The sequence below is a fragment of the Dermochelys coriacea genome, chromosome 4, assembly GCF_009764565.3.
Source record: "Dermochelys coriacea isolate rDerCor1 chromosome 4, rDerCor1.pri.v4, whole genome shotgun sequence".
NCBI classification, from domain to species: domain Eukaryota; kingdom Metazoa; phylum Chordata; order Testudines; family Dermochelyidae; genus Dermochelys; species Dermochelys coriacea.
This window is the reverse complement of record NC_050071.1, coordinates 145,820,129-145,847,107: the sequence shown is the minus strand read 5'-3', so window position 1 is coordinate 145,847,107 and position 26,979 is coordinate 145,820,129. Positions and strand designations below refer to the sequence as shown.

The 26,979-nt window shown below is 59.1% G+C and overlaps 1 protein-coding gene across 6 annotated transcripts in view; it reads right to left on the bottom strand.

The window, feature by feature from the left end:
• Positions 1-26,979, bottom strand: part of LOC119854624 (dedicator of cytokinesis protein 2-like) — a 337,122-nt gene that overhangs the window by 298,084 nt on the left and 12,059 nt on the right. For all 6 annotated transcript variants that reach the window (XR_006280678.1, XR_006280679.1, XM_038399401.2 and 3 more), the window contains exons 5-10: positions 26,098-26,194; positions 25,387-25,535; positions 24,697-24,832; positions 24,228-24,379; positions 17,331-17,412; positions 15,407-15,542 (exon numbers count right to left, since the gene is read on the bottom strand). Coding sequence is in view for 4 of the 6 variants with exons in the window: in XM_038399401.2 (XP_038255329.1) it covers positions 15,407-15,542; positions 17,331-17,412; positions 24,228-24,379; positions 24,697-24,832; positions 25,387-25,535; positions 26,098-26,194 (752 nt within the window). In the remaining 2 variants the exon portion in view is untranslated. The remainder of the gene's footprint in view (positions 1-15,406; positions 15,543-17,330; positions 17,413-24,227; positions 24,380-24,696; positions 24,833-25,386; positions 25,536-26,097; positions 26,195-26,979) is intronic.

Sequence of the window (26,979 nt, the reverse complement as noted above, 5' to 3'; positions counted from 1 at the left end):
CTGCTGCCCCAGAACCCTCTTTCCACTATAGGGCCAAATGTGAAGGCAGAGTTCAGTGGCAGGGCAAGTCTGTGAATTCGCTCCAGAGGCTCTGTCCATACCCCCTGCTCTGAAAATTGCAGGATTGGAGAACTTGATCACATCCAGGCAGGGGGAGCTGTCATCCAATCCCTTCATCTCCCACCACTATCTTCTGCACCTTCTCGGCCTGCTTCCTGCCTCCTACATCCCCCTGCAGCCCCTACATCGGCCTCCTGCTCCCCCCAGTGCTCTGCTCTCCTCATTCTCCCCACCTTTCACAGGGTCTCTTCTGCTCCTCGCAGTGCCTATGTCCTGTCTAGCCCATTGAACCACTGCGTGTCAGCCATCATACCTGTGGGCAAGGCTTCGGTTTCATTTCAAACAGTGGAAGGTGGCAGCCAGTTTTATCAAGGGCAGCCTCATTTCCACCAGAAGAGAGATTACAGGGAACTGGAGGTATCTTGCTGGCTTCAAGCCCATAGACAGTATTGGGAGGTGGTGGCCATTTTTAACTCTGGGAAAATTCCCCGCAGATATCGCTTCGCCCACTGCTATACCCTCGGCCACTCCCCACAGATATTCCTCTGCCCAGTGCTATCCCCTCAGCGACTCTCCACAGATATCCCTCTTCTGCCCAGCGCTATCCCCTCTGCCACTCCCCGCAGATATCCCTTCGCCCACTGCTATCCCCTCGGCCACTCCCCACAGATATCCCTCCGCCCAGCGCTATCCCCTCAGCTACTCCCCACAGATATCCCTCTGCCCACTGCTATCACCTTGGCCACTCCCCACAGATATCCGTCCACGCACCACTATCCCCTCTGCCACTCCCCACAGATATCCCTCCTCTGCCCAGCGCTATCCCCTCAGCCACTCCCCGCAGATATCCCTCCGCCCACCGCTATCCCCTCTGCCACTCCCCACAGATATCCCTCCGCCCACCGCTATCCCCTCTGCCACTCCCCACAGATATCCCTCCTCCCACCGCTATCCCCTCAGCCACTCCCCGCAGATATCCCTCCGCCCACCGCTATCCCCTCTGCCACTCCCCACAGATATCCCTCCACCCAGTGCTATCCCCTCTGCCACTCCCCACAGATATCCCTCCGCCCAACACTATCCCCTCAGCCACTCCCCGCAGATATCCCTTCATCCACCGCTATCCCCTCAGCCACTCCCCACAGATATCCCTCCGCCCAGCAGCATTACCCCCTCGGCCACTCCCCACAGATATCCCTCTGCTCAGCTCTATCCCCTCGGCAACTCCCCACAGATATCCCTCCACCCAGTGCTATCCCATCAGCCACTCCCCACAGATATCCCTCCGCTCCGTGCTATCCCCTCTGCCACTCCCCGCAGCTATCCCTCCACCCAGCTATCCCCTCAGCCACTCCCCCCAGATCTCTCTCCTCTACCCAGCGCTGTCCCCTCAGCCATTCCCCCCAGATATCCCTCCGCCCAGCGCTATCCCCTCAGCCACTCCCCGCAGATATGCCTCCGCCCAGCATCATTACCCCCTCGGCCACTTCCCACGGATATCCCTACGCTCAACACCACCCCCTCAGCCACTCCCCCCACATATCTCTCCTCTACCCAGCGCTATCCCCTCTGCCACTCCCCACAGATATCCCTCCACCCAGCGCTATCAACTCAGCCACTCCCCACAGATATCCTTCCGCCCAGCGTTATCCCCTCAGCCAGTCCCCACAGATATCCCTCCGCACACCGCTATCCCCTCTGCCACTCCCCACAGATATCCCTCCGCTGACCGCTATCCCCTCTGCCACTCCCTGCAGATATCCCTCCACCCACCGCTATCCCCTCTGCCACTCCCCACAGATATCCCTCCGCCCACCGCTATCCCCTCTGCCACTCCCCGCAGATATCCCTTCGCCCACTGCTATCCCCTCGGCCACTCCCCACAGATATCCCTCCGCCCACCGCTATCCCCTCAGCGACTCCCCGCAGATATCCCTCCGCCCACCGCTATCCCCTCTGCCACTCCCCGCAGATATCCCTCCGCCCAGCGCTATCCCCTCAGCTACTCCCCACAGATATCCCTCCGCCCACCGCTATCCCCTCTGCCACTCCCCACAGATATCCCTCCTCTGCCCAGCGCTATCCCCTCAGCCACTCCCCACAGATATCCCTTCACCCACCGCTATCCCCTCAGCGACTCCCCACAGATATCCCTCCGCCCACCGCTATCCCCTCTGCCACTCCCCACAGATATCCCTCCACCCACCGCTATCCCCTCTGCCACTCCCCGCAGATATCCCTTCACCCACCGCTATCCCCTCAGCCACTCCCCACAGATATCCCTCCACCCAGCGCTATCCCCTCTGCCACTCCCCACAGATATCCCTCCACCCACCGCTATCCCCTCATCCACTCCCCACAGATATCCCTCCGCCCAACACTATCCCCTCAGCCACTCCCCGCAGATATCCCTTCATCCACCGCTATCCCCTCAGCCACTCCCCACAGATATCCCTCCGCCCAGCAGCATTACCCCCTCGGCCACTCCCCACAGATATCCCTCTGCTCAGCTCTATCCCCTCGGCAACTCCCCACAGATATCCCTCCACCCAGCGCTATCCCATCAGCCACTCCCCACAGATATCCCTCCGCCCAACGCTATCCCCTCAGCCACTCCCCGCAGATATGCCTCCGCCCAGCATCATTACCCCCTCGGCCACTCCCCACGGATATCCCTCCGCTCAACACCACCCCCTCAGCCACTCCCCCACATATCTCTCCTCTACCCAGCGCTATCCCCTCTGCCACTCCCCACAGATATCCCTCCACCCAGCGCTATCAACTCAGCCGCTCCCCACAGATATCCTTCCGCCCAGCGCTATCCCCTCAGCCAGTCCCCACAGATATCCCTCCGCCCACCGCTATCCCCTCTGCCACTCCCCACAGATATCCCTCCACCCAGCGCTATCCCCTCTGCCACTCCCCGCAGATATCCCTCCACCCACCGCTATCCCCTCAGCCACTCCCCACAGATATCCCTTCACCCACCGCTATCCCCTCTGCCACTCCCCACAGATATCCCTCCGCCCACCGCTATCCCCTCTGCCACTCCCCACAGATATCCCTACACCCACCGCTATCCCCTCTGCCACTCCCCGCAGATATCCCTTCACCCACCGCTATCCCCTCAGCCACTCCCCACAGATATCCCTCCGCCCACCGCTATCCCCTCAGCCACTCCCCACAGATATCCCTTCACCCACCGCTATCCCCTCAGCCACTCCCCACAGATATCCCTCCACTCACCGCTATCCCCTCTGCCACTCCCCACAGATATCCCTCCACCCAGCGCTATCCCCTCTGCTACTCCCCAAAGATATCCCTCCGCCCAACACTATCCCCTCAGCCACTCCCCGCAGATATCCCTTCATCCACCGCTATCCCCTCTGCCACTCCCCACAGATATCCCTCCACCCACCGCTATCCCCTCGGCAACTCCCCACAGATATCCCTCCACCCAGCGCTATCCCCTCAGCCACTCCCCGCAGATATGCCTCCGCCCAACATCATTTCCCCCTCGGCCACTCCCCACGGATATCCCTCCGCTCAACACCACCCCCTCAGCCACTCCCCCCACATATCTCTCCTCTACCCAGCGCTATCCCCTCTGCCACTCCCCACAGATATCCCTCCACCCAACGCTATCAACTCAGCCGCTCCCCACAGATATCCTTCCGCCCAGCGCTATCCCCTCAGCCAGTCCCCACAGATATCCCTTCACCCACCGCTATCTCCTCTGCCACTCCCCGCAAATATCCCTCCACCCACCGCTATCCCCTCTGCCACTCCCCGCAGATATCCCTCCGCCGACCGCTATCCCCTCAGCCACTCTCCACAGATATCCCTTCGCCCACCGCTATCCCCTCTGCCACTCCCCACAGATATCCCTTCACCCACCGCTATCCCCTCTGCCACTCCCCGCAGATATCCCTTCACCCACAGCTATCCCCTCAGCCACTCCCCACAGATATCCCTCCGCCCACCGCTATCCCCTCAGCCACTCCCCACAGATATCCCTCCGCCCACCGCTATCTCCTCAGCCACTCCCCACAGATATCCCTCCGCCCACCGCTATCCCCTCAGCCACTCCCCACAGATATCCCTCCGCCCACCGCTATCCCCTCAGCCACTCCCCACAGATATCCCTCCGCCCAACACTATCCCCTCTGCCACTCCCCGCAGATATCCCTCCGCCCACCGCTATCCCCTCAGCCACTCCCCACAGATATCCCTCCACCCAGCGCTATCCCCTCTGCCACTCCCCACAGATATCCCTCCGCCCAACACTATCCCCTCAGCCACTCCCCGCAGATATCCCTTCACCCACCGCTATCCCCTCAGCCACTCCCCACAGATATCCCTCCACCCACAGCTATCCCCTCTGCCACTCCCCACAGATATCCCTCCGCCCAACACTATCCCCTCAGCCACTCCCCGCAGATATCCCTTCACCCACCGCTATACCCTCAGCCACTCCCCACAGATATCCCTCCGCCCACCGCTATCCCCTCTGCCACTCCCTGCAGATATCCCTCCGCCCACCGCTATCCCCTCAGCCACTCCCCACAGATATCCCTCCGCCCACCGCTATCTCCTCAGCCACTCCCCACAGATATCCCTCCGCCCACCGCTATCCCCTCAGCCACTCCCCACAGATATCCCTCCACCCAGCGCTATCCCCTCTGCCACTCCCCACAGATATCCCTCCGCCCAACACTATCCCCTCAGCCACTCCCCGCAGATATCCCTTCATCCACCGCTATCCCCTCGGCCACTCCCCACAGATATCCCTCCGCGCACCGCTATCCCCTCTGCCACTCCCCACAGATATCCCTCCACCCACCGCTATCCCCTCTGCCACTCCCCACAGATATCCCTCCGCCCAACACTATCCCCTCAGCCACTCCCCGCAGATATCCCTTCATCCACCGCTATGCCCTCAGCCACTCCCCGCAGATATCCCTCCACCCACCGCTATCCCCTCAGCCACTCCCCACAGATATCCCTCCGCCCACCGCTATCCCCTCAGCCACTCCCCACAGATATCCCTTCACCCACCGCTATCCCCTCTGCCACTCCCCGCAGATATCCCTTCACCCACCGCTATCCCCTCAGCCACTCCCCACAGATATCCCTCCACTCACCGCTATCCCCTCTGCCACTCCCCACAGATATCCCTCCACCCAGCGCTATCCCCTCTGCCACTCCCCAAAGATATCCCTCCGCCCAACACTATCCCCTCAGCCACTCCCCGCAGATATCCCTTCATCCACCGCTATCCCCTCTGCCACTCCCCACAGATATCCCTCCACCCACCGCTATCCCCTCGGCAACTCCCCGCAGATATGCCTCCGCCCAGCATCATTACCCCCTCGGCCACTTCCCACGGATATCCCTCCGCTCAACACCACCCCCTCAGCCACTCCCCCCACATATCTCTCCTCTACCCAGCGCTATCCCCTCTGCCACTCCCCACAGATATCCCTCCACCCAGCGCTATCAACTCAGCCACTCCCCACAGATATCCTTCCGCCCAGCGTTATCCCCTCAGCCAGTCCCCACAGATATCCCTCCGCACACCGCTATCCCCTCTGCCACTCCCCACAGATATCCCTCCGCTGACCGCTATCCCCTCTGCCACTCCCCGCAGATATCCCTCCACCCACCGCTATCCCCTCTGCCACTCCCCACAGATATCCCTCCACCCACCGCTATCCCCTCTGCCACTCCCCACAGATATCCCTCCGCCCACCGATATCCCCTCTGCCACTCCCCGCAGATATCCCTTCGCCCACTGCTATCCCCTCGGCCACTCCCCACAGATATCCCTCCGCCCACCGCTATCCCCTCAGCGACTCCCCGCAGATATCCCTCCGCCCACCGCTATCCCCTCAGCTACTCCCCACAGATATCCCTCCGCCCACCGCTATCCCCTCAGCGACTCCCCGCAGATATCCCTCCGCCCACCGCTATCCCCTCTGCCACTCCCCACAGATATCCCTTCACCCACCGCTATCCCCTCAGCGACTCCCCACAGATATCCCTCCGCCCACAGCTATCCCCTCTGCCACTCCCCACAGATATCCCTCCACCCACCGCTATCCCCTCTGCCACTCCCCGCAGATATCCCTCCACCCACCGCTATCCCCTCTGCCACTCCCCGCAGATATCCCTCCACCCACCGCTATCCCCTCTGCCACTCCCCGCAGATATCCCTTCACCCACCGCTATCCCCTCAGCCACTCCCCACAGATATCCCTCCACCCAGCGCTATCCCCTCTGCCACTCCCCACAGATATCCCTCCACCCACCGCTATCCCCTCATCCACTCCCCACAGATATCCCTCCGCCCAACACTATCCCCTCAGCCACTCCCCGCAGATATCCCTTCATCCACCGCTATCCCCTCAGCCACTCCCCACAGATATCCCTCCGCCCAGCAGCATTACCCCCTCGGCCACTCCCCACAGATATCCCTCTGCTCAGCTCTATCCCCTCGGCCACTCCCCACAGATATCCCTCTGCTCAGCTCTATCCCCTCGGCAACTCCCCACAGATATCCCTCTGCCCAACGCTATCCCCTCAGCCACTCCCCGCAGATATGCCTCCGCCCAGCATCATTACCCCCTCGGCCACTCCCCACGGATATCCCTCCGCTCAACACCACCCCCTCAGCCACTCCCCCACATATCTCTCCTCTACCCAGCGCTATCCCCTCTGCCACTCCCCACAGATATCCCTCCACCCAGCGCTATCAACTCAGCCGCTCCCCACAGATATCCTTCCGCCCAGCGCTATCCCCTCAGCCAGTCCCCGCAGATATCCCTCCGCCCACCGCTATCCCCTCTGCCACTCCCCACAGATATCCCTCCTCTGCCCAGCGCTATCCCCTCAGCCACTCCCCACAGATATCCCTTCACCCACCGCTATCCCCTCAGCGACTCCCCACAGATATCCCTCCGCCCACCGCTATCCCCTCTGCCACTCCCCACAGATATCCCTCCACCCACCGCTATCCCCTCTGCGACTCCCCGCAGATATCCCTTCACCCACCGCTATCCCCTCAGCCACTCCCCACAGATATCCCTCCACCCAGCGCTATCCCCTCTGCCACTCCCCACAGATATCCCTCCACCCACCGCTATCCCCTCATCCACTCCCCACAGATATCCCTCCGCCCAACACTATCCCCTCAGCCACTCCCCGCAGATATCCCTTCATCCACCGCTATCCCCTCAGCCACTCCCCACAGATATCCCTCCGCCCAGCAGCATTACCCCCTCGGCCACTCCCCACAGATATCCCTCTGCTCAGCTCTATCCCCTCGGCAACTCCCCACAGATATCCCTCCACCCAGCGCTATCCCATCAGCCACTCCCCACAGATATCCCTCCGCCCAACGCTATCCCCTCAGCCACTCCCCGCAGATATGCCTCCGCCCAGCATCATTACCCCCTCGGCCACTCCCCACGGATATCCCTCCGCTCAACACCACCCCCTCAGCCACTCCCCCACATATCTCTCCTCTACCCAGCGCTATCCCCTCTGCCACTCCCCACAGATATCCCTCCACCCAGCGCTATCAACTCAGCCGCTCCCCACAGATATCCTTCCGCCCAGCGCTATCCCCTCAGCCAGTCCCCACAGATATCCCTCCGCCCACCGCTATCCCCTCTGCCACTCCCCACAGATATCCCTCCACCCAGCGCTATCCCCTCTGCCACTCCCCACAGATATCCCTCCACCCACCGCTATCCCCTCAGCCACTCCCCACAGATATCCCTTCACCCACCGCTATCCCCTCTGCCACTCCCCACAGATATCCCTCCGCCCACCGCTATCCCCTCTGCCACTCCCCACAGATATCCCTACACCCACCGCTATCCCCTCTGCCACTCCCCGCAGATATCCCTTCACCCACCGCTATCCCCTCAGCCACTCCCCACAGATATCCCTCCACTCACCGCTATCCCCTCTGCCACTCCCCACAGATATCCCTCCACCCAGCGCTATCCCCTCTGCCACTCCCCAAAGATATCCCTCCGCCCAACACTATCCCCTCAGCCACTCCCCGCAGATATCCCTCCACACACCGCTATCCCCTCGGCAACTCCCCACAGATATCCCTCCACCCAGCGCTATCCCATCAGCCACTCCCCACAGATATCCCTCCGCCCAACGCTATCCCCTCAGCCACTCCCCGCAGATATGCCTCCGCCCAACATCATTTCCCCCTCGGCCACTCCCCACGGATATCCCTCCGCTCAACACCACCCCCTCAGCCACTCCCCCCACATATCTCTCCTCTACCCAGCGCTATCCCCTCTGCCACTCCCCACAGATATCCCTCCACCCAACGCTATCAACTCAGCCAGTCCCCACAGATATCCCTCCGCCCACCGCTATCCCCTCTGCCACTCCCCACAGATATCCCTCCACCCAGCGCTATCCCCTCTGCCACTCCCCGCAGATATCCCTCCACCCACCGCTATCCCCTCAGCCACTCCCCACAGATATCCCTTCACCCACCGCTATCCCCTCTGCCACTCCCCACAGATATCCCTCCGCCCACCGCTATCCCCTCTGCCACTCCCCACAGATATCCCTACACCCACCGCTATCCCCTCTGCCACTCCCCACAGATATCCCTCCGCCCACCGCTATCCCCTCTGCCACTCCCCGCAGATATCCCTTCACCCACCGCTATCCCCTCAGCCACTCCCCACAGATATCCCTCCACTCACCGCTATCCCCTCTGCCACTCCCCACAGATATCCCTCCACCCAGCGCTATCCCCTCTGCCACTCCCCAAAGATATCCCTCCGCCCAACACTATCCCCTCAGCCACTCCCCGCAGATATCCCTCCACCCACCGCTATCCCCTCGGCAACTCCCCACAGATATCCCTCCACCCAGCGCTATCCCATCAGCCACTCCCCACAGATATCCCTCCGCCCAACGCTATCCCCTCAGCCACTCCCCGCAGATATGCCTCCGCCCAACATCATTTCCCCCTCGGCCACTCCCCACGGATATCCCTCCGCTCAACACCACCCCCTCAGCCACTCCCCCCACATATCTCTCCTCTACCCAGCGCTATCCCCTCTGCCACTCCCCACAGATATCCCTCCACCCAACGCTATCAACTCAGCCGCTCCCCACAGATATCCTTCCGCCCAGCGCTATCCCCTCAGCCAGTCCCCACAGATATCCCTTCACCCACCGCTATCCCCTCTGCCACTCCCCACAGATATCCCTCCGCCCACCGCTATCCCCTCTGCCACTCCCCGCAGATATCCCTCCACCCACCGCTATCCCCTCTGCCACTCCCCACAGATATCCCTTCGCCCACCGCTATCCCCTCAGCCACTCCCCACAGATATCCCTCCGCCCACCGCTATCCCTCTGCCACTCCCCACAGATATCCCTACACCCACCGCTATCCCCTCTGCCACTCCCCGCAGATATCCCTTCACCCACCGCTATCCCCTCAGCCACTCCCCACAGATATCCCTCCGCCCACCGCTATCTCCTCAGCCACTCCCCACAGATATCCCTCCGCCCACCGCTATCCCCTCAGCCACTCCCCACAGATATCCCTCCGCCCACCGCTATCCCCTCAGCCACTCCCCACAGATATCCCTCCGCCCAACACTATCCCCTCTGCCACTCCCCACAGATATCCCTTCACCCACCGCTATCCCCTCAGCCACTCCCCACAGATATCCCTCCGCCCACCGCTATCCCCTCTGCCACTCCCCGCAGATATCCCTCCGCCCACCGCTATCCCCTCAGCCACTCCCCACAGATATCCCTCCGCCCACCGCTATCTCCTCAGCCACTCCCCACAGATATCCCTCCGCCCACCGCTATCCCCTCAGCCACTCCCCACAGATATCCCTCCGCCCACCGCTATCCTCTCTGCCACTCCCCGCAGATATCCCTTCACCCACCGCTATCCCCTCAGCCACTCCCCACAGATATCCCTCCACCCAGCGCTATCCCCTCTGCCACTCCCCACAGATATCCCTCCGCCCAACACTATCCCCTCAGCCACTCCCCGCAGATATCCCTTCATCCACCGCTATGCCCTCAGCCACTCCCCACAGATATCCCTTCATCCACCGCTATCCCCTCTGCCACTCCCCGCAGATATCCCTTCATCCACCGCTATCCCCTCTGCCACTCCCCACAGATATCCCTCCGCCCAACACTATCCCCTCAGCCACTCCCCGCAGATATCCCTTCATCCACCGCTATGCCCTCAGCCACTCCCCACAGATATCCCTCCACCCACCGCTATCCCCTCTGCCACTCCCCACAGATATCCCTCCGCCCACCGCTATCCCCTCAGCCACTCCCCACAGATATCCCTCCACCCACCGCTATCCCCTCTGTCACTCCCCACAGATATCCCTCCGCCCACCGCTATCTCCTCAGCCACTCCCCCCAGATATCCCTCCGCCCACCACTATCCCCTCTGCCACTCCCCACAGATATCCCTCCGCGCACCGCTATCCCCTCAGCCACTCCCCACAGATATCCCTCCGCCCACCACTATCCCCTCTGCCACTCCCTGTAGATATCCCTCTGCCCAGCAGCACTATCCCCTCAGCCACTCCCCACAGATATCCCTCCGCCCACCACTATCCCCTCTGCCACTCCCCACAGATATCCCTCCGCCCATCGCTATCCCCTCTGCCACTCCCCACAGATATCCCTCCACCCACCACTATCCCCTCTGCCAGTCCCCACAGATATCCCTCCGCCCACCACTATCCCCTCTGCCACTCCCCACAGATATCCCTCCGCGCACCGCTATCCCCTCAGCCACTCCCCACAGATATCCCTCCGCCCACCGCTATCCCCTCTGTCACTCCCCACAGATATCCCTCCGCCCACCACTATCCCCTCTGCCACTCCCCACAGATATCCCTCCGCGCACCGCTATCCCCTCAGCCACTCCCCACAGATATCCCTCCGCCCACCACTATCCCCTCTGCCACTCCCCATAGATATCCCTCTGCCCAGCAGCACTATCCCCTCAGCCACTCCGCACAGATATCCCTCCGCCCAGCGCTATTCCCTCTGCCACTCCCCACAGATATCCCTCCGCCCAGCGCTATTCCCTCTGCCATTCCCTACAGATATCCCTCCGCCCAGCAGCACTATCCCCTCTGCCAATCCCCACAGATATCCCTCCGCCCAGCAGCATTACCCCTCGGCCACTCCCCACAGATATCCCTCCACCGCCCAGCTCTACCCCTGGAGGGATATCTGTGGGGACCGACTCGTCTAACCACCTTCTCCAGCAATCTCCCTGCTCCCACATCTCTGCATCCAGAGATGGGGGAATAAAGGGGCCTCCAAGCTCACATCAATTCCCACCGGGAGGGTGGCCAGTAGGGAAGGGGAGAACAGCCCCCACTGCTGGCTGGTAATCTGGCCCCAGCGAGAAGCCAACAAAGCAGCAGCTGGCCTTAGCATCCATCCTCCTACCCAGAGGGTGGGCTCCTGGACAGCTGAGAAAGAGCAAGATGTTGTTTGGACCGTCAGAGCCAGGAATCTTTCTTTCCTAGTTCCACAGCCATGTAGGGCCAGGAGCAGCCAAAGGCCCTTGGGATGGGTTGAAAAAACTCTCCCATTCCAACTCTGCACTTATTTCCCCCAGGCTCTGCCTCATCTTCCCTCTCTCAGCTGGGGTCCCTAGTATTCAAATTGCCTTCTCAATCCACATCCACCTGATGCCCTCTCCCCTTTAAACCCTCTTCCGTGGCATTCCTCCTTTAGCAGGAAGCAGGTCTCACTGCTCTGACAACAGGGGTTCAAAATCAGGGCGCTTTGCATATTTTGTCTTTTATATGTTACCCACACACCTCCTAGGTGTGGTGCTCTGTCCCATTTAGTGGCATCGATACTACGTAGAGAGAAATTAATGCTCTATATCTATATCTGCTCTATAGCCTTAGCCAATAAGCATATGGTTTTTAGCTCACGCAGTAGAGGCTCGTGCACTAAGCTCCAGAGGTCTCAGGTTCAATCCCGCCCGCCAATAACCAGGGTCTGTTGATGTTACAAGTGGTTTTGAATCTTTAAAGCCACATTTGCTGAACAGCAAATGCTACATTTTTTTTTCTCAGCAACCAGCCTGTGGCTTGCAATAGCACCTGGGTACCATAAGAGCCCCCCCGCCATACTGCCTCCTGCCCAATGCGCTCCCTATAGGTGACTATCTCAGCTGATATATATGAAGAGATGGATGCTGTTGCAGACCCACAGATCTCCACTGAATGATCTCTGAGTTGGGCTGACAAGCTGCATGGGGCTGAATTTCCTGTTTCAATCCATTTCAGGGGGCTTCTCCCCACCCCTTGGGGGCACATGGATTTCAACACCTTCAGCTACAGGCTCTACAAAGCATAAATGCGTAGGAGCCAGTATAACACACAGCAGCACAGACCCACTTCCCAGGGATATACTCAGCTCAGAGCCCAATTTGCTACCCTTGTGTTAAATATTCACTTGGTAATTACTCTTTGCTTGAGGTCCCAGCTCGCACTAATTAGCCTATCAAAAATTAATCATTTCCAACAACTCCATTTGTTGAGGATCAATATCTCAGGCTCAGAACATTTATCAAAGTACAGAGACAGAGTGAGAGAAAGGAGCGTGTGGAATGTCCTCACTTCTATCACTGATGGCAAAAGAATAAATGGACACAAACCTGACATCAAGAATTATGACATTCAAAAATCAGTATGAGAACACTTCAATCTCCCTGGACACTCAATAACAGACTTAAAGGTGGCAATTCTTCAACAACAAAACTTCAAAAACAGACTCCAATGAGAAACTGCGGAACTGGAACTAATTTGGAAACTGGACACCATCAAATTAGGCCTGAATAAAGACTGGGAGTGGATGGGTCACTACAAAAACTAATTTCCCCCTGCTGATACTCACATCTTCTTGCTAATTCTTTGAAATGGGCCACCTTGATTACATTCGCCTCATTAGCATTACAAGAGTGATTTCCACCCCTTCTTGTCAACTGTTGAGAATAACCCATTTCCACCTTAATTAAATTGGCTCATTTGCACTGATCCCTCACTTGGTAAGGCAACTCCCATCTTTTTATATACTGTGTATTTATACCTCTCTACTGTATTTTCCACACCATCCATCTGATGAAGTGGGTTTTAGCCCACAAAAGCTTATGCCCAAATAAATTTGTTAGTCTCTAAGGTGCCACAAGGACTCCTCACTGTTTTTGATGATAACAGACTAACACGGCTACAACTCTGAAACCTGAATATGGGGAATGACTCTTCAGAGATACAGTCTGTGAGCAGCAAGCAGGAAAGGGCACCAGGAGCAACAGGGAACAAAGGGAGATGCTGCCAAACAGGTAATAGAAAGGCAGCAACTTGGCAGGCCTAGATTCCAGTGAGGCATCAGAGACTGTCTCTCAGAGATCTTTCCTTCCCAAATTCACTCCAAATAGCCAGGAGGGGTCACGGTCACATGCACTAAACACCTGGGGAGGTGATATTGCTGAAGAATAGCAGTGCAGCGAGTGGGGGCCAGAGCTGGATCCTTTCATTAATTATCTGGTAGAGAGAAGTAAATGGCAAAACAGACAAAACAAGCAGACAATAAACTGGGAGGAGCTGCCAGTCCCAGTGAGGACAAGGACAGAACCCCCCAGCTGAGCAGGAAACAGCCACATTAGGGTGACCAGGTAGCTAGTATGAAAAATCGGTAATCGGGGGTAATAGGAGCCATATTAAAAAAAGCCCCATATATCGGGACTGTCCCTGTAAAATCAGGATATCTGGTCACCCTAAGCCACATGAGACTTCAGCCTGAGCTACACTACACAGTTAGGTTGATATAAGTCGCCTTGCATGGACCTTCTTCTGTGTGTTTACACTCAAATTTGTCTACAGCCAAAGTAAGCGCCCCGTTACAGCAATGCAAGAAAACCACCTCCCCAAAGAGTACAGAACTGGGCTCAACCTCCTGAGGTTGACGCAGGGCAAGTGTAGGCACTGCATGACCTGTGTCGACCCTGAGCTGGGGGAATAACAAGCCCTGAGCTCTGTAGTGAGAGCAGGAGTGGTAAGAGGGTCTGAGTGGGATGAGGCAGCAAACGAGACAGGAGCTTGAGGTGGACTACGGTGGTAAAAACCTAATGCAGCTGGTGGGGATGTACGTGCAACATGCCAGCAGGAGCTCGCCTCTGATATGACTGATGACTTGCTTCCTCCACACAGGTTTCAGAGTAGCAGCCGTGTTAGTCTGTATTCGCAAAAAGAAAAGGAGTACTTGTGGCACCTTAGAGACGAACAAATTTATTAGAGCATAAGCTTTCATGAGCTACAGCTCACTTCATGCATCCGATGAAGTGAGCTGTAGCTCACGAAAGCTTATGCTCTAATAAATTTGTTAGTCTCTAAGGTGCTACAAGTCCTCCTTTTCTTTTTTCCTCCACACAGTGGCTGTGCTTGCTGCCATCTGCCAGGACAGAGACACCATTGTCCTCTGATCACTAACAATGAGAGGGAAGAGTTCCCCTCTCTCTGACCCTGGGAGAACCCCCCAGTCCCTGCTCTCATCCCCAGGTCCCTAAGGCCCAGGACAGTGACAAACCAGAGGGAGCTGAAGCAGCCCCCGAGCCATGGAGGGGCCAGAAAGAGACAGAAAGTGCCAAATCTGTCTGGCTCAGCTCAGAGATAACCCAGGGAGATGTGACAAAAGCCCACACATGTGAGGGGTGTGAGCCCACCGAGGGAGGTGTGTGAAGTATGTGTTACTAAGCAGACTGAGGGCAAACCGCAAAAGGGGAATTTCAGCAGCAGTTCAGAGAAACACCCTGCAAAGAGACTGCTGTGGCCTGTGTTACACTGGAGATCGGATGATCACACTGGTCCCTTCTGGCTTTACAATCTGAGACAAAAGCTGCACCTGTCAATCAGTCTCCTGGGGCAGGGCTGAGCCCCAGCTCTGGAACACTTGTAACCAGCCTGATAAAGCCTTGGGAAAGAGACTCTGGGGAGAGGTTCTGCTCTGCCTCAAGGGATGGGCTGGGTGCTAGTGGATGGGACTGGCCTCTCCCCACCTTCAGCTGTAAATAAGGGGGCCAAATCTGGCAGCGAGAAGGGATGCTGGCCCAGGTGAGGGCCAGGGCAGGGTCATGGGCTGACAGGCTAACACTACTGCCTTGCAGCCCCCACCTCAGGCCAGGGACACAGGCCAAGCCAGCTGGAGCCCTCTGGCTGAATGGCTAGTGGAGGGGCAGCACTGCTGGGGCCAATGAACGAATGGATCCAGGGCCCACACTCACCCGAGACGCCAAAGGGCCGTCTGAGGCCAGTGCTCAGTTTCCGCGTGTAGGTCTCCTTCAGGTCCATGCGCCCCACCCGCACAATCTGACACACCAGGAAGAGCCTCTCTCGTTTCAAGTCCATGCTGCCCAGGTCCTGGGGGGGAGAGAGAAGCTCAGAGAAGGCCCAGCAGAGCACAAAGGCCTGGCCAGGGGATCTGATGCCACATGGGGCAGGCTAGTCCTCAGCCTGGGGGTGCCATGTCAGCACTGGGGGGGATGGATGGCACTAGGGGGCCTAGCTCAAACAGTGCTCACAACCCCCCCACCCCAGCCTTTCAGAGTCTCCGAGCGTGCACTGCTTCTGGGGCTGTGCTGGGAAGGTGGGATAGGTCGCCAGAGGGCATTAGCGGGGCTCTAGTGAGTCAAGGGGACACACTGAGATGTGGTGCTTCAGCCTGTGCACAAGCCATGCAGCTCGACGAGGCCAAAGAGCACAAGGCAACGGTGACCGATCAGAGCGAGTTCCTCCCAGGACACTGCCTGTGAGCATGGCGGACTCAGCCCAGCCTGACCTGCAGGAAGTGAGCAGGCCCCACTCAGCCGCTCCTGATTTGTTCATGTAGGAGACAGCTGTAACTCTAGTGTCCGGACCTATGCCTTCAGCCGGACCGCACCTGGGCCAAGCGCTGTGCAGAGAGGGTGGGATGGATCAGCTCCAGCAGAAGAGCATGGTGGTGCGGGAGGTGACTTCATGCTCATGCTGTTTATCAGCTTCATTTACATATAGACTTCCCCTTTCTCTGGCCCAGCTGCCTTGGCCCCTTCCTGGGGTCAGTCTCGGAGCAGCTTGTGCCGTGATGAGAATAGAACTCGGGAGAGGTCTACACTTAAAATGCTACTGTGGAGCAGCTGCAGCATTTCAGTGTGGACACTGCCTATACCGATGGGAGGGGTTCTCCCACTGGCATAGGTAATCCACCTCCCCGAGAGGCATTAGCCTTCTTCCGTTGACCTAGTGCTGTCTGCACCGGGGGTTAGGTCAGTTTAACAGAGCCGCTCTGGGGCATGGATTTTTCACACCCCTGCGAGACATAGGTATTCGGATGTAAGTGCCTAGTGTAGACCAGGCCTTAATCAGTAGGAGCCACATCCCCTCTGTTCCCCTTCCTGGGGCCTGCGAGAAATCAAGGCAAGCCCCGGCCGAGGAGATGGGCGTATAAGAAAGCCCGGGGGAAGAGCGGCGATTAGGGGTCCTGGTGTCTGAGTGTCACAGAGGAAATGGGCCACAGGAAGGATTTAAAGGAGTAGATGGTGGAACCAGGAGCTAGGGTGAGCACCCGCTGCTTATTTTCAGATGGACTGAAATTTATTAAAATTGATCATAGAGACCATTTTAAACATTCAGTTGATGTGTATGATAATTGCAGGTGTATACTGAAGGACAGAAGAAATGTAGACATGAGAGAGAAATACATGGCATGCTGGGTTACCCCTCATTTGTCATGTGATTACACTAGCAGAGCACTGGGACCAGGGGCCATTCAAGGGGGAGCCGGGGGGGGGGGGGCTGGGAGCACTGGGTCCAGGGCTGGGAGCCAGGGTGGGGGAAGGTCAGGGAGGGGCATGGTGGCCCAGCTGTAGTGGGGGAGGGGTATAGGCCCCAGCTGCGGTGCAGGAGGGGCACGATGGCCCAGCTGTGGTGGAGGAGGGACATAGGGCCCAGCTGTGATGATGTTGGGAAGGGGCATGGTGGCCCAGGTGGAGTGGGGGAGCATGGTGTTTTGCCATCCATCTCGGGACTGCTGAGCTACTGGTCCCATGGGGGCAGGCTCTGTGTCCCCGTCTCTGTGCAGCCCCCTGCGCGACGGGGCTCGATCCTGGCTCAGGCGTCTGGGTGCAAGAGGCATGTTGTCAGGCAGGGCAAGAGGGCACCTGTGCTCACCGTGAAGATGGCTTTCAGGTTGTTGAGCAACTCGATGTCCTGCGGGACCCCCGTGCTGGCCCAGCGGATCAGATAGTTCTCGCTGCAAAGAGAACCCGAGAGCGTCAGGAGACTCGCCACTGCAGGCGACAGCCAGGACCCCGGGATCCAGCTCTGTCCAGTCTCTCAAGGGGTGGTGCTTCCCTGAGCTGGGTGGGTGGGCCTATGGCCCTAGGCCTCCAGCTCACAGACAGGAAGGGACAGCCACCGAGCACAGGGTCTGTGAGCAGAAGAGGCTAGGCCCAGTCAGCACCCTGGGAGTATGATGGATGATGCAGGCTCTGCCAGCTCCCACGCAGGGCCCTGTTCGGTGCTCAAGCCCAGTGAAAGAGAGACGGTGAGGGCCAAGTTTTATCCCCTTCACCACATGTCCTGTCCTCTCCCATCCAGCTCGCCCTATACAGCACCGGAGGCCCAAGTACTCTGTTATTCAAACAGCCCTGTGGGAAGCTGCCTATCCCAACAGCCCCCCTCACCTGAATGCAGGTACCGGGGATCCCATCTGGGCCGTGGGCCTTGGAGATGCTACTGACTCCGATTGCAAAGCATGCGCTCAGCAAGCTTCCTTCCAGAGGAGCATGGCATGTGGTGGGACAGGATGCAGACGCTTGGCAGGCGCCACATAGCCCTGGAGCAGAGCCCTACATGGGGCAAGGCCCAAGAACAAACCTCCGTTTAACAGCCAAGCCTATGGCTCTGGGCCAAGCACTGCAGGGAGCTGCCAAGGCTCCTCCCTCTCTCTGGGGTGGGACCTGACACCCCTGGAAACAACTCAAGCCTCTCTGTAAGCCCGGGTCGGTGGCGCAGCTCAGGCATGGGCAGCCAGGGGGGCAGGGAAACACCCTGCTCTTTGAGCTGCAGTAAGGAGGCCAACCAGTGACACTGGGAAGTGGGGACCAGGTCAGAGACAGTCGCTCGATTTATCTCACAGAGCGCAGGGAGCAACTTCCAGTCACCTTCCCCATTGCCCATTCCCCACCCCCCAGCCAGCCAGTCCCTACCTTGAGGCCGGATTGGAGCCAGCGACTGCTGGAGGGGAAAGGCCCTGTGCCCCATTCCTCACCCCCCGCCCCCAGCCAGCCAGTCCTTCTCCTGAGGCCAGATCAGAGCCAACATCCCCTAGAGGGGACAGGGCCCATTCCCCACCCCACAAGCCAGCCAGTCCCTGCCCTGGGGCCAGATCTGAGCCAGCACCCCCTGGAGGGGACAGGCCCCCATGTCCTATTCCCCACCCCCATCTCCCAGCCTGTCCCTGCCGTGGGGCCAGATCGGAGCTAGTATCCCCCAGAGGGGAAAGGCCCCGGGTCTCATTCCCCATGCCCCCACCACCCAGCCAATCCCTCCATCCTGGGGCCAGATTGGAGCCAGCACCCCCATTCCCAACCCTTCAGAGTCAGCTCCTCTGCAAGCACTGCACGTTCCCATCAGCTCTTTTCACACTTTTCCTGGTTTGCTCATTCCTCTGCTCTCCAGGGACCCATTGTCCTGCTCCCTGCAGTCCCGCTTTGCTAGTCCTGCAGCTGCTCCCTGGCTGGCTGGCTGGTGCAGGCTGTCCTGGACAAAGGCAGATTACTGTTTTGTGGGGCCCTGGGCCAGAGTAAGTGGGGACCCCCTACCCCCTGTCCTGCGCTCCTGCTGGGGAAATGGGGTTGGGCATGGGGGCTTGCCCCACTCCCTGGCAGGAGCAGGTCAGGGCATGGGGGTGGCCATTTTTCTGGGATGCCCCCGATTGGCTGGGGCCCTAATCCTCCACAGCCACCTTTTTGTTCAACCTGCAGCCCTGGCTCAGCTGCCTAGCGCTGGCTCAGCCTGGCCTTCCCCAAGCACTGCTCCATCTCTGCCCTCTCTTCTCTATCTTTCAGCTGCACCCCCCTTGTACCTCCCCAGAATCCAGCCTGGGAGGGAGACCCACAGGTGCAGGGTGTGACAGGTGGCCACCCCAAGGCTTTTCGCTCTCACTCCTGTCTGAAGGGCATTTGCTTTCTGAGTGAATTCAGGAAACCACTTTCCCACCAATCCCTTTCCATCACATGGATCCACAAACACAGGGCCACTGCAGAGCCTGAACTCTGGCCCTTGACTCCCCACCACCCATCTGTCATTTGAGCTATGTGTGACTATGAGTTTTGACGGGGACCTGCCGCTAGAGGGGGCCGTGTGAGACACCCTTGGCCAGGGAACACAGAACAAACTGCTCCACCACAGCAGAGACCAGGAGAGCAGGACTGACTGGTCCTGGTAGTGAGGGCTAGAGGGTAAAAAGCGGATCACAGAGTCCTGACCCTGGGTACATTCAGTACAAAGGCAGTGGGTTCAGGGGGTAAGGCAGGGACAGGAGACACAGCATAACATTAACTGGTCAGTTTTCATCACAGAGGAAGGTTAAGAGGTCCCTGTGGGCAGAAACACTCCCATGGGATGGCACTTCCCCACTTGTACATCTACCGTCACCCTGGGCAGCTCCAGGAGACCTTGGCTCCCCGGGCAGCCGACACCAGAAGAGCCCACAAGGTGTCAGCACAGCCGGGGGGAGGTTATTGCATTTGCGGGGTGTATTTGGAATGGCTGGGGGCTGTGCTCCATGCTGGGCACTCGTGGGGACAAATCAGTCCTGACGGATCTCAGAGAGAGGTGCAGGGCAGATCTCTCAGCCCAGGAAGGGTGAAGGGCCTGTTCCCTCTGAGCTGAAAACAGGTGACCTCAGGTTAACCAGAGACATGTGAGGCTAGTTAAGGGCTGCCAGTAACATTTAAAAACCCCTCTCTGGTGTGAAAGAGAGAGAGAGAGAGAGGAAGGGAGAGACAGAGTCAGGGACAGGGACAGGGACAGGGACAGGCTGTATCAGGAAGGAACAGCTTCCCCGAGGTGAAGGCTGTCTCTCCTCCCTACAGAGAAAGAAACAGCTGCCCCGGGCCTCTGGGTGCCCCCTGGGCCTCAGGTTAGGACAGCAACATACTGAGTCCCATTGGCTCTCATGCCATATGAAGCCTCAGGCACTCAGCAGGGGGCCAAAAGCCCTGGCCTCAACAGGAGTTCCCTGGCCCAGGGCAGGGTGTGTGCTCCCGCCAGGCCAACCCTCCCTGAACAGTGGGTGTCTATCCCGCTCAGGGGGAGAGGGGCAGTTATCACCAGTTGGTCGGTCACTGGGGGGGCATGAGCAGTCACTGGAGGTGACTGTATCTGGCTGGTGAATCTTGCCCATAACCTCAGGGTTTAGCTGATCGCCATATTTGGGGTCGGGAAGGAATTTTCCTCCAGGGCAGATTGGAGAGGCCCTGGAGGTTTTTCGCCTTCCTCTGTAGCATGGGGCATGGGTGACTTGAGGGAGGCTTCTCTGCTCCTTGAAGTCTTTAAACCACGATTTGAGGACTTCAATAGCTCAGACATAGGTGAGGTTTTTCGCAGGAGTGGGTGGGTGAGATTCTGTGGCCTGCGCTGTGCAGAAGGTCGAACTAGATGATCAGAATGGTCCCTTCTGACCTTAGTATCTATGAATCTATGAGGTGGGATCAGTTATCACTGGTCAGTTAGTGGGGGGTGGGGTCAGTTATCACTGGTAAATCAGTGGGGGGGTGTCAATTATCACAGGTCAGTAGTGTTGCCCGGCGTCCGGTTTTCAACTGGAATGCCCAGTCGAAAAAGGACCCTGGTGGCTCTGGTCAACACCGCTGACTGGGCCATTAAAAGTCTGCGATACAGCGGTCAGTGGTACAGTGGGGCTAAGGCAGGCTTCCTGCCTGCCCTGGCTCCATGCAGCTCCTGGAAGCAGCCAGCATGTCCCTGCGGCCCCGAGGCAGAGGGGCAATCAGGAAAGCTCCACACACTGCCCCCGCCCCCAGTGCTGGCTCCGCAGCTCCCATTGGCCAGGAACCACAGCCAATGAAAACTGCGAGAGCTGCTCTTGCAGGTGCTGGCAGCACACAGAGCCCCCTGGTCCCTCCACCTAAGGGCCACAGAGACACGCTGGCCACTTCTGGGTGCTGCACGGAGCCATGGCAGGCAGGGAGCCACCTTAGGTAAGTGCTGCCCAGCTGGAGCCCACATCCCGATCCCCCTCCTGCACCCCAACTCTCTGCCCCAGGTTGGAACCCCCTCCTGCACCCTAACTCCCTCCCAGAGCCCGCACCCCAACCCTCTGCCCCAGCCTGAGCCTCCTCCCGCACCCCAACACCCTGTCCCAGCCCTGCACTCCCTCACGCATCTTAACTCCCTCCCAGAGCCCACACCCCTCCCATACCCAACCCCCTGCCCCAGCCCTGAGCCCCTTCCTGCACCTTGAATGCCTCATTTCTGGCCCCACCCCTGAACCTGCCCCCCCTGCCAGCGCCTCACCCCATCCTACACCCCAACCCCCTGCCCTAGCCCAGTGAAAGTGAGTGAGGGTGGGGGAGAGTGAATGAGGGCAGGAGGGAGGATAGAGTGAGTGGGGGTGGAACCTCTGAGAAGGGGCATGGCCTCAGGAAAGGGGCGGGGAAGGAGTGTTTGGTTTTGTGCGATTAGAAAGTTGGCAACCCCTACTGGTCAGTCAGTGGAGGGCAGGGTCAGTTATCACTGGTCAGTGGGGTGAGGAATTACAGGTGGTTATCACCAGTTGGTTGGGGAGGGGAGGGGCGGTTATCACTGGTCCGTCAGTGGGGGGCAGAGTCAGTTATCTCTGGTCAGTCAGTGCAGAGTAGTTATCACTGGGCAGTGGGGTGGGGAATTACAGGTGATTATCACGGGTCGGTTGTGGGGAGTAGGGGCGGTTATCACTGGTCAGTCAGTGGGGGGCAGTGGTTAGTACCGGTCAGTTGGGGAGGGCGGGAGGAGACGAGTGGTTATCACCAGGCAATCAGCCTGGGAAGTAGATTCACAGACTCCAAGGCCAGAAGGGGCCACTGGGATCCTCTGATCTGGCACCTGTACAGCTACTGCCTCATAATAATCCCCAAGCAGATCTTTTGGAAAAACAGCCAATCTTCATAGAAAATAGTCAGGGATGGAGAATCCACCAAGACCCTGGGTAAATAGTTCCAATGGTTAATTACTCTCACTGTCAAAAATATATGCCTTATTTCCACCCTGAATTTGTCTAGCTTCATCTTCCAATCCTTGGATCAGGTTAGACCTTTGTCTGCTGGATTGAAGAGCTGAGCCCCTTATTAAATATTTGTTCCCCATGTAGGCGGGGATCAAGTTACCCCGTAACCTGCTCTTTGTTCAGCTAAACAGATTGAGCTGCTTGAGTCTCTCGCTATCAGGCAGGTTTTCTAACCCTTTCATCATTCCTGTGCCTCTGGAATTTATCAACATCCTTCTTGAATTTCAGGCACCAGAACTGGGTGCAGGATTCCAGCAGCGGTCGCCCCAGTGCCAGATACAGAGGGAAAATCACCTCTCTGCTGTTACTCAAGATTCCCCAGTGTGACGAAGCGGGACTGTTCTTAATGTTTCCTCTGAATATTGTGGGGATGCCTCAGTTTCCCCTATGCAGTTTTTAAGTATCTAGATGGTGGGATAAGGGTGGATGATGGTTGCAGAGTACTAGAGGGCAGGTGTGTGCAGGGGTCTGGACACAGAGAATGGCCGACACCCTGTTTCCTGGCAACTGATGGCCTGGGCCCTTCCCCCCGCAAGGTGAGAGCTAAAGGGTTGGAGAACAAAGGAATCAGGTGCCCTCCTGGCCCTGGAAAGGGACAAAGCCGGGGTGGGGGGGTGGAGAGAGTTTTCAGTTTGGGGCTGGCTGGGGACATAGAGTGAAGTGCAGACGGGGTTGTCTGGCTCACTTCCTCCCCCAAATGGACCTGGCTGAGGGGTCCTGTTCTCTGCACCTACAAGCTCTGTTTTAGGCCATGTTCCTGTCGTCTAATAAACCTTCTGTTTTACTGGCTGGCTGACAGTCACGTCTGACTGCGGAGTTGGGGGGCAGGAACCTCTGGCTTCCCCAGGACCCCGCCTGGGCAGACTCGCAGTGGGAAGCGCACAGAGGGGCAGAGGATGCTGAATGCTCCGAGGTCAGACCCAGGAAGGGGGAAGCCGGGTGACCTGTGTGTCCTGCAGACAGGCTGCGCCCAGAGAGGAGACTTCCCCCGAGTCCTGACTGGCTTTGTGGGGAGCAGTTCCAGAACAACGCCTGGGGACTCCGTGACACCCAGTTTACCTGGATCCCAGGATCACATTCACCTTCTGGCCAAAGTGTCAAGTGGAAGCTCATGTTCAGCTGATTGCCCACCCCAAATTTTTGTCTGAGTCACTGCTCCCCAGGACAGAGCCCCCACCCTATATGTCTGACCTGCCTCCTTTGTTCCTAGCAGTATTCATTCACATTTAGCCGTATTAAAATATATTTTGTTTGCTTGCACCCAGTTTAATAAGTGATCTAGATCACTCTAAATCAGTAACCTGTAGGAGCAGATACCACTGGTTGGTCAGCGTGGGAAAGAGGAGGGGTGGTTATCACCGGTTGGGCGGCAAGGGGAGGGGTGGGGGGTACCAATGATTGGTCAGTGATGGGAAGGGGAGGGGTGGTTATCACCAGCCGGTCAGTGGGCAGGGGTGAGGGAGAGGAGACAAGTCATCAGCCGGTGAGATAAGCCTATCTGGTAAGCCATCTGGGCCCACACAGCTCAGGACAGTGGCTCTGCTGTTGCTCCAGGTCTGGTTTGGAAACTGCTGAGCTCCATGGTGCCAGGCGCTGGGATCCCTGACCCAGGCTCCCTGGGTCACTGTCCCAGGAGCAGGTCACTTGGCAAATCCCCACAGGCCAAGGCTCAGGAATCAGTCGGGTCCCATCAGAGCAGCAGCCCTGACCCAGGGTTCTCCTGGTGAGGCCCCCAGAGCAGGGTGTAAGCCCCTGTGTCCCTCCCTTGGGGCAGATACCTGATCATCTTCTGCTGGCCGGGGTCGTAGAGTGCCGTGAAGAGCTGTGCCTCCTCCCCGATGTTGCAGACGAAATTGCGGACGCAGAGGTAGAGGTTGTGGGAGGGCGAGGCCAGGCGGGCATTGCAGCCCAGCTCACTGTACTGGGAGCACTGCGGGGAGATGGGCAGAGGTCAAGGCCAAAGGGACTCCCACCTGCCTGGCCCCTCCCCACCCTGGCTCCTGCCTGGTCTCTAGCTGGGAGCAGGCCCAAAGCAGTGGGCAGCAAGATAGCCTGAAGCTCAGAGCAGGGGCCTGGGTGGTGCAGGGAGACTCCCAACCTGGCAGGGGGCTGGAACTCCCTGTCTCTGTGTATGGACTCCCATGGGCAGTGCCTCTCAGCTGGGCAGGGCCAGCACACCTGTTAGCATGGTGTGGGGCAGAGTCCGGGAAGAGGGACCAGGCGAGGGGGCCAGGGACGGGCACTCACCATCTCTTCCTGGATGCGCTCACTGATCATACTCGTGGCCTGTTTGTGAGCCTGGAAGAGGCTGATGACGCTGGTTCTGTCGGGGTCCAGAATGTTCCCGTTCTCATCACGCACAACCAGGTCTAGCTCCAGGATCCTGCAGAGCACAGGGAAGGGCATGAACACAACTCCAGGGGCGGGTCAAGGACCCGGACTCCCTGAGGCCTCTGGCCCAGCCGAGCCGCACACAGAGCATCACCCAGCCACCCTGCCATGGAGCAAACGCCCAGCCCCCCTGGTCCCTGGCCGTGGATCCAGCCTGCTTGCCCAGCAGGTGCCCACCTTGGGGCGGGAAGGAGCCGGCATAGGTCTCACCCAGGACTGCAGCAGGGTTCTTGCCAGGGGTCGCCACAGGTGACCCCCAACCCCCTCACTGTTCCTGATTCACGCACTGTGGGGCATTCCCTGCCCCCTGGCCCTTGCTTACACTATGCTGCTTGCACGCTTGTGTGCCTCACACACCTGGGCTGTCTCCATCCCCATACTCTCACTTTCTCCAGTGCACCCACGCCACGTACTAGTGCCCATCCCTGGTCCCTCTCCAGCCCCACCCCACCCCACCTACAGCCCCTCTCCAGCCCCAACTCCCTGCCTACAGCCCCCCCACCCCCATCCCAGCCCCACCCTTCCCTGCCCCCTGCCTGCTCTCACTTGTTCCCGTAGTCGATCTTGCTGGTCACCTCCTTCTTGAGCTCCAGGAGTTCATCCTTGGGGAGTGTCCCAGAGAGCAGCTGCGAGCGTCTCTCCATCAGCTCACACATCATCCTCCTGACCTGCCCGTACCGCTCTTTCTGCCCCATCTGCAGGGCGTAACAGGGGCAAGAGTCATGGCCAGTCCCAGAGAGCTGATCACCCACAGCCCTCGTAGTGCAGAGCCCAATCCATCCGGCCCCTCTTCCCTGACCCCTGCTGACCCCATCCCAGAAAGGCCCACCCCCCGCGATTCCCACAGCCTCCATCCCTGACCCCTCACAGCCCCTACAGCCCCCATCCCAAAGAGCCACCCCCACCCCCTGCAGTTCCCACAGCCCCCATCCCAAAGAGCCACCCCCACCCCTTGCAGCTCCCACAGCCCCCATCCCTGACCCTTCACAGCCCCTACAGCCCCCATCCTAAAGAGCCACCCCCACCCCCTGCAGTTCCCACAGCCTCCATCCCTGACCCTTCACAGCCCCTACAGCCCCATCCTAAAGAGCCACCCCCACCCCCGGCAGTTCCCACAGCCCCCATCCTAAAGGCTGGCGCTTGCCCTGTGCATCCCCCACCCCGCCCCTCCCCTCCCTGTGCTGAGGGCTGGTGACCCATCCCCAGAGGGGGGACCGGTCCCCATGGCTTCTCTATTGCTGGGCCACAGGCTCTTACCACATAGAGCTGCTTCCAGATGGTGGCCCACTCCCGCAGCGTGGTGGTGATCTCCTGCACCATCGGCATCTCCGCAGACACAATGTTCTCCTCCGCCCTGGCCAGAGAGCTGGTGAGGCCAAGCCCTGCACATGGCGAGGAGGCTCAGCCCCGCCCCTGCCTGTTGCATGCGGGTCCCTTAGCTCAACAGCCCCAGTTCCTGCCTGCCCCGGAGTTCTGCCACAGCCTGCAGCAGCACCAGCCACCAGCCTCAGGGAGCCCCACTGAGATCCTGCATCGCCCTCCCTGTACCCAGCTGCCATCTGAGGGGGCTGCCTGCCCCGGCCAGGAGCCCACTGGGCTGCGAGAGCCCTGGCCTGGCCAGGTTATAAGGAGAGCAAATCCCGGAGCTGCAGGCTGGTTACTGCAAGCAGGGGATGGGGGGGAGAGCTGAGAACCAGGCCAGGCACAGACCTGGGGTGCTGGGCTGCTTGCCCCACTTCATGCCAGGGGAGGGGCGCGGCCGACTGATGGGACTGGGAGGGCAGGACGTCTGGCCAAACACAGGGACAGGTGGGGGAGGCAGAAGGTCCAGCCGAGCACTGGAATGGGGGAGGAGGTGGACAGGGCCCAGCCGAGCACATGGGGCGGGGTAGTGGGATGGGGGGTCGATGATAGGGCCCAGCTGAACACTGGGACAGATGTGTATGGGAGGGGTGACAGGGCCCAGCCGAGCACCGGGATGGGGGGACACTGGGATGGGGGCGCAGTGACAGGGCCCGGCCGAGCCTTGAGGGGGGAGAGGATGCAGGACCTAGCCGTGCACGGGGACGGGGGCGGTGACAGGGCCTGGCTAAGCACTGGGATGGGAGGGGCGCAGTGCCCGACTGAGCACTGGGATAG